Source organism: Diplotaxodon limnothrissa, linkage group LG18 (genome assembly GCF_057381915.1).
Source record: "Diplotaxodon limnothrissa isolate DT_005_m linkage group LG18, D_limnothrissa_male_GT1.1, whole genome shotgun sequence".
Taxonomy (NCBI): domain Eukaryota; kingdom Metazoa; phylum Chordata; class Actinopteri; order Cichliformes; family Cichlidae; genus Diplotaxodon; species Diplotaxodon limnothrissa.
The window spans coordinates 22,908,026-22,915,680 of NC_140613.1; the positions used below are offsets into that span (position 1 = coordinate 22,908,026).

General features: G+C 38.8%; 1 protein-coding gene across 1 annotated transcript; it reads right to left on the bottom strand.

Moving 5' to 3' along the window:
- Positions 1-1,217: 1,217 nt before the first annotated feature.
- On the bottom strand, positions 1,218-5,155 carry metap1d (methionyl aminopeptidase type 1D (mitochondrial)). The gene is made up of 10 exons (XM_085378141.1): positions 5,104-5,155; positions 3,985-4,142; positions 3,279-3,428; positions 3,051-3,199; positions 2,857-2,899; positions 2,585-2,748; positions 2,404-2,501; positions 2,130-2,177; positions 1,966-2,044; positions 1,218-1,673 (listed from the first exon to the last, which is right to left on the bottom strand). Exons 1-10 carry the CDS (start codon positions 5,141-5,143, stop codon positions 1,583-1,585), a joined length of 1,020 nt encoding a protein of 339 aa, XP_085234267.1. The 5' UTR covers positions 5,144-5,155; the 3' UTR covers positions 1,218-1,582.
- Between the last annotated feature and the right edge of the window lie 2,500 nt (positions 5,156-7,655).

Consider the following 7,655-nt stretch of genomic DNA (forward strand, 5'->3'; position numbering starts at 1 on the left):
GCACTTGTATCTGATCCTTGCCCCATGTCCCCTTTGCCTTCTAAGATTGTTTTCAGATTTGTGTCATGCTTTATAATAAATGAATCACTAAGAATTGTTTACCTCACTCTTGAACTGATTCACAGGCAGCTCACACCCACACACAGCTCAACACACCCTGCCCTAAAATCAGATGAATTGTTAGGAAGAAAAAAAAAGCTACAGTAAACAGAACATCGCTTCACTTCTTTGAAAGCTTTCTTTGCCATGTTACATGTGATTTTTTTCTTTATTTTAAAACATATATCATAAAAATGATCATGATATAATCTCGTTATCATGTGTCACGCATCAATTAAAATGACATGAATCATTTCCTGGTTGGACATGTGCAGACTACAGCTTTATTTGATTAATCCTTCCTGCCTCACCCACAGGTGGCACTGGTATGGGCACACAGATACGCATCATACACTGGCAGGAAGTGAAAACACCCTCTGGCAGGCTTAAATCCAGTAGCTCTTCCCTTTTTTTCCTCCCCGAAGCATCATCAGTTCAACACGCCGCCTCAATTACAGCAGCATTATGAGGTTTTACATTTTCAACAACGCATAATGTTCAAACACTCAAACATATGAGAAGACAGCTCTGTAATGTTGCTCTGCTAAATCGACCTAGGGAGACAGAAGATGCAGACAGTGATGAGGAATTTGAAATGTCGAACAAAAGGATTTTGTTATGCCTGGAATTTAAAGCCTCGAGCACAATTTTTTAACCTCTTGTTTGTCCAAATTCTCTCACTCACCGCGTAAGTTGTTGAAGTGTGCAGTGAGTGAATCTGTTATATTTAGTGAACAAAGATGTTAAGAGTTTATGACCATATAACAAAAATATTTGTGTGTCAAGTGAAGTAAACCTCTGGCCCTGTGAATAGATGTGCCAAACTGATCTGACACATGAGAAACCTATGCAGATAATACAACGTCTGATGGTGTGTGCTGCCATCTGCTGGCCATACTCCACAGAACGTCAGTCATCAACAAGCTCACTAAACCTTATCTAACTGATGTATGTCATTCATGTGTTTCAAAAGTCTCACTAAATTGTCGGAAATGACTCTAATACAGAATTAAAAGGAATTTTGACACCTAATCACAATAAAAGGCTTTGAAACTGCATTTTGAGTACAATGAGAGATCTTTTACAGAAAATATACAAAGAAGCTGAAATGTGGGGTTTGTGACATCATTAAGTCTGTGGAAAGTCTTCTTGAGAGAACAGATACAGGTGTTGTAATGAGGACTGCATCATGCTCAAGTTTAACCATGTTAAAAAGAAAAATAGATCAATGTTGTGATCCTGCAAACCAACAAGGTTTTAATTAAATACCTTAAAAATCCTCACTCATACACAAAACCGAGCTTCAATAAGATCCACTCCAATGCCATCTTAAATATATCGATACGTGTAGTTCTTTATATTTACTAGAGCCCTTTTTTTTTACTTGACAAATAGAAACTGTGTAGATTAAAATATGTTCCGTTATTTCTTCCATTTGTCATCCCAAAAGGTAGTGTAGATTTTCAGCTGAGGCTAGGGCTCATCAGTTTGATGCACTGCTCTCTTCTGGCAGTTTGGTGAGAATATCCACACCGTCCGCTGTGATAACCACTGTGTGCTCAAACTGAGCTGACCTGCAGGACAAAACAAACATGTAAGATCTTAAAAGAAGAGATCAACATTTAGAGGAATAGCTTTGATGTTTTTGGGTGCAGCTTATGGAAATAGCAGACAATTATTTTAGTTTAGTGTAAAGATTGGAAAAGGTCTGGCTCTCCAGAGTTTAAAAATAGCAATACCAGCATCTAAATTTCTTGAATTAAAGTGCTAAATAAATAAATCTGCACAGAAATCAGAATGACTGAAACCTGAAAGTCGGGAAATAGCATGTCATTTAAAAAAGGCCTTCATTTGTGCACCGTGTACCTTTTATCATCTACAGAAACTGCAGTCCACTTGTCCTTCAAGATTCTGAACTCTGCAGACCCCTCCATCAGGATAGGCTCTACAGATTAACAGATATTAGTAACCCTACACTCATAAACAGCATCATCTTAATGTGCACACAGAGACTGTAAAGTGTAACTTACCTATCGTGAAAGCCATCCCTTCATCCATGGTCATGTCATTGTCGTTAGCTAAAATAAAGGAGAAGAATAGTGGCGGCAAAGAAAAAGCATCAGGCTGAGAAGAGAAGACGTTTTAAGTTAAGGTCATTTAGTGAATCAAATTAGGGGAAACAACACAGGCAAACATCAAATAAAAAGTGAATTTGGATAAAACCAAAAGCGTGTTTTTGAATGAAGCCCACTATCTTATGACCTCACAGAGACATTTAACATTTGACTACAGACCCAAACTCACCGTGGTGCCAAATCTCAGGATGGCAATGAAAATGGGAGCCTATTCCATGCCCAATGAAATACGGACACACTTGGAAGCCACTGGCATGGGCTATTTCACTGTAAACAGTACAAAAAAATATATGAAGAAAGAAAGAAAAGTAGTACTGTATGTGATATGCAGTTGACGAGTATGTGTGTACCTGATAGTATTTCCAATAACACAAAGCTGTGCACCTGGTTTGCAGGCATTGATGGCTTCATCTCTGCAACGCCTGGCGGTTTCCACCAGTCGCCTCCCAACCTCGTCAACCTGACCAATCAAGAAGGTTTCTGAGGTGTCACCATGGTAACCATCCAAATACACCTATCAGGAAGAGGCAGTGATAACTGATTAGATTACTGCCGGCCTGACTGATCACATGCACTATGGTATGTGAGTTTCTCTGGGTGATTACGAAAGGAGTGAACTTACAGTTACATCAATGTTGATGATATCTCCATCTTCAAGTGGCCGACTACAGGACATGTTAACAATAAAATCTTATTCAAAAGTGTAATACTGAAAGAATTATATTACCACCATTCATTTAAATGTTGGGTTTTTTACTAAATGTTAGAGAATAAAAAGAAGGAAAGTATTCTAAAGGAAATGAAACACCCATTTACCTGTCAGGTATGCCATGACAGACCACGTTGTTCACAGATGTACAGACTGATTTGGGGAAACCCCCGTATCTGAGAGGGGACGGGTAGGCATTGTGCTTGATTGTCTCTTTGTGCACGATGAAGTCTATTTCTTCTGTTGTCATACCAACCTGAAAGGCACAAGCTGTTATCTTTGTGTTGTTTTCGACGGCATGAGAACAAAAACAGGACATGCAGTAATATGCTTACTTTCAGACTGCGCCCAGCTAGGAGCAGCACATGTCTGGCCAGCTGACATGCTCTAGTCAGGCCTTCGATCTGCTCTTTGTCTTTGATTTCTATGTAGTCTGGCCATTCTGGGACAAGTCCAGTCTGCACATAGTTAGGCTGCACAATATGCTACAGGAAGGGAGCAGAGGCAGGACAGGATGTTAAGGATGAGTCTGTTTTGTAAGTTCAATATAAAAGTTTACAAAAAAAAGAAGTTATTTCTTCTTCTTATTATTATTATTTGTTATTGGAGTCCAAACCAAAAGAAATGATGAAACTCCTCAAATGACAGATGTTAAGAGTGTTTCTCATTCTGAGTTCGTACAGTTCTCTTAATTCATTTTTACTGCACCTCTTGTACATTTTATCCAATATGTGTTTAATCTTAACTGAAAAACTCCAGTAGAATAATATAAAAAGCTCTCATAAGTTAGTAAGAGTTGACATACTTCACCATGAAAATAAAACTTATATTAACCTAACTAAACTAGTCCCAAGATCCCTCCTCTCCACTGATGACCCTTAACCTACCTATATGCATATGTTAAACATTTCAGCTTTTACCTACAGTCTATTGCAACTGCTGATATTAAAAACACTCCTCTCAGTATGTTGAGCAGAATCATAAGACGTTCAGTTGTTGATTCAGCTAATAAGGGGGTCATTTTAGGCAGGGTACTTGTACCTTGGGTACTGCATAGGCAGGCCTGACAGTAGCTGGACGAACTACATTGTGAGAACGTTTCCACTTCCTCCAGAAGAAACGTCGATGCTGCTGACACAGCAAGGCTGTGGGGGGACTACAGCTGCCCACACAAGCTCTGCGCAGAAAACTGGCCACTCCTAGAGAAAAGAAGAGTAACGCAATGATGAAGAGAGCCCTCTTAATTGAAAAAGGGTTCATTAAGTGCTAAGAAGTTTAGACTTTCAGCACATTTTCTTTAGTCTCCTCTTCAGCAATTATTAGAAACAATGTTTCTTTTATTCTGCATCAGGCATGCAAAAAACCACTGATTTTTAGAGTGGTTCTCAAACTTTCCCTGGCATGCAGACAACCCCAAAAACATCCCAAACAAAACAAAAGCATCCATTATGAATTTTATGAAGGAGGTCAGCATCATTTTGGATGTTCGGATGCGAGCTGAACTTTGGTTACCTATGTGAACATTATGGATATACAGTGTTCAAGCACTGTGGTCCTGGTCTTGTCAGAAAAACAAAGCTTTTCCAGCCTTCTGTGTAGAAAAGATTTGGAGGCCACAAATAATGAGTGGCCACTTTAATAGGTACACCTGTGCTATCTCATGTATACCAACTGAGCCGATTTAGCCTAAATAAGGATACGTTCATTGTTGTTTGTATTTTCAGTTCGCAGTTATGTTAAGTGTCTTATATGCTTATTTTACACTGGGCTTAATTCTACTGAGGGTTGTTTCAATAAAATCACCTTAAACAACGAATGGATAAAGCCATGTTTGAGATGCTGCACGTTGCGTGGGCTTTGCGCCCACAATCCAAAGACGTGCGGGTTAAACAGTAAATCTAATTTGGTTCTAGATGGTCGTAAACGTGTCACTGTTTTTTGGTTCTCTCTGGCGGTCTGGAAATTTAGCAGCCTCTTAGAATTAATGTTATTCTCAGGCACTCAGATTAAAGTCTTCATTATTTAAGTGAAGTGGAACAAATGAAACTCGTTAACTTGTTTAAAGCGGTCTTCATATACTGAACTCGCTGATGCTGAATGAATGAATAGTGTGTGTGTGCGTATTCTGGAAAATGAGTGAGAAAGGCTTCAGCGCTGTACCTGACGATATTGCAAGTCCTGCTGAACAGCGCGCCGCCATGCTTTCCTTGCAGAGGTCACGTGGTTAAGGAATCACGTGGTGCTCGGCTGCCGTTTGTAAGCAAACATTTTTATTTATTTATAGCACCCGCTATGAAAAGTATTTCCCAAGTGCTGAGCAAGGGGCTGTTAATAGAATTTTTCAAATATATTCTGGATACTCACATGATTTTACTGCACGCAGAAACAAAATTATTTCACTAAAAACAAATTTACCAGGGTCAAAATTATTAGCTGATTTTACAAAACAACAAATGGAAAATCCATAAATATGCAGTTGTTTCATATTAATAGTAAAATCTCTTAACTCCTAATTACTAGTAAATTACAGTAGCCTGTGAATCTGGCACCTCCCCTGTAATGTCACTAGAAGGTCAACCTCCAGAACTGTTCTCTCTGTCTGCTAGACTCTTTGATATTTACTATTGTTTAGTTTCACAGCGTCTCTTTTCCTTCCAGTGAGTTTCCTGTCTGGATTCAGTTTTCCTTTCCCAGTGGATTTTTGTATTCTTTAGATTTGCATCAGACAAAATAAAGTGTCACCTTTTGTTATTCAGTTTGTCTCAAAGTCTTTGTTCTTGTCCTCTTTGTGTAATTCTTGATGGTTGTTTTTACTTCATTTTAAGACCTGCTAAGGTATTTAAATTATAACTTTAAAGATCATTTTTAAAAAGTACAATTAACAATGGACACTGCTAAAAACAAGAACTGAAACCAGAAAACTTAATGTGAAATCTAATTTTTAATAACAAAAATATTATTAAAAAAACAAATGGAAATCCATAAATATGCAGTTGTTTAATCTTAATAGTAAAATCTTTTCACTCCTTTATTGTTAGTAAATTACAGTAGCCTGTGAATCTGGCACCTCCTCTATAATGTCACTAGAGGGCGCTCTGATTGTCTGTAGAGCGGATTGACCAGCGCGATGTTGGAGATTGCAGAAATTGCTGTTGGAAATCTATACCTGATGGTGCTGCTGTGATTAAATATTTTTGTCCTTCAAATAAATGTAGGTAAATATGGAAAATAAAGACTGAGTCTATGACCTCATGTCCTGCAGGTAGGACAGTACTTCTTTTTTGGATGGATGGATGTGGATGGATGGATGTATAACACATGTATAAGTTGGAAGAAAAGAGTGAAATGACAAAAACGGCTGTGTAAAATAGAAATACACAAACATGTCTGGAAGCATCTCCACACCTCACTGTCACACATGTGGTTTTACTGGTAAAGTAGTAAACCCAGCAGGAAATTAGAGTATCACGTGTAAAAGGTCAAATCCGTTCATATGCTCATTTAAGCTGATGTGGTTCAAACACTGAAGTCTGTGTTTGTCTATGTAATCCTGCGATTGGAAAACAACTTGTGTGATTCCATTGCTTTTTATTTTATTGAAGGTAAGGTTAAAAGTCTCAGGACTTACTGTTTAGTTTACTTTGAGACTCGAAAATGCACACAGTGCACTTAGCAAAAAAGAAAAGAAGGTGTAGACAGAGCTTCTCCACATTGTAAAGAAACCATATGAAGAAGGAATATGATAGCGTGCCGAGAGAGGAACTATGGTATTGTATGAGGAAGGCAGGAGTGGCAAAGAAGTATGTGAGGGTGGTGCAGGACATGTATGACAAAAAGACACAGGTGAGGTGTGCGGTAGGGGTGACAGATGGGTTCAAGCTGGGGTTGGTATTAATTCAGGGATCTGTTCTGAACACCTTCTGGTTTGCAATGGTGATGGACAGGCAAACAGATGAGGTCAGGAAAGAGTCTCTGCAGACGTTGATGTTTGCAGACGACACTGATTTGACAGGTGGACAGGTGTGTGCGAATGAGAGGGAGACAGGTATAACAGTGAAGCTGCAAGGAATAGAGGTTGTTAAGAATAAATTTCTGGGGTCAACGATCCAAAACAACAGACGGTACACTGAAGAAAAGAGTAAAGAAGACAGGGTGGAGCAGGTGGAGTCAGAGGTGGTTTGTGACAAAAGGATACCAGCAAAAGTGAAAGGGAAGGTTTACAAGAGGATAGTGAGATAAAGAATCTCCAATATGGAGCTACCAGACTGGATGAAAAGAGGAAGACCACAGAGAAGATTCAGGGTTTATGTGAAAGAGAAGCATATTAGGAATACAGTAAGATTTAGACAGGTGATCTGCTGTGGTGGCCACTAAAGGGAACAGCCAAAGGAAGAAAAAGACATTTCTGTATTTATTCCTAGTTTTTGTGTTTTTTCCAGTTAAGGTTAGTTACATGTCAGTTGTAGAGTGAGCTTAGTAGTTTACCTCAATCTTTAACTCAATCTTTCCTAGTTCTTTTTTTTTTTAATCTCTCCTCTCCCTGTGTAAGCGTGGATTTGCATTTCAGACAGACTATGGCAGTTTTGATGTTTCCTGTGGTTTGCCTACCTGTTTGGCCTGTTATGGATGTGTTAACATCTTCTGCGTTTGAGGCTTCTGCTAAAACAGCTGCCTCTTTATCAGATGAAGATTTAAGTTGATAATAGGTAGAT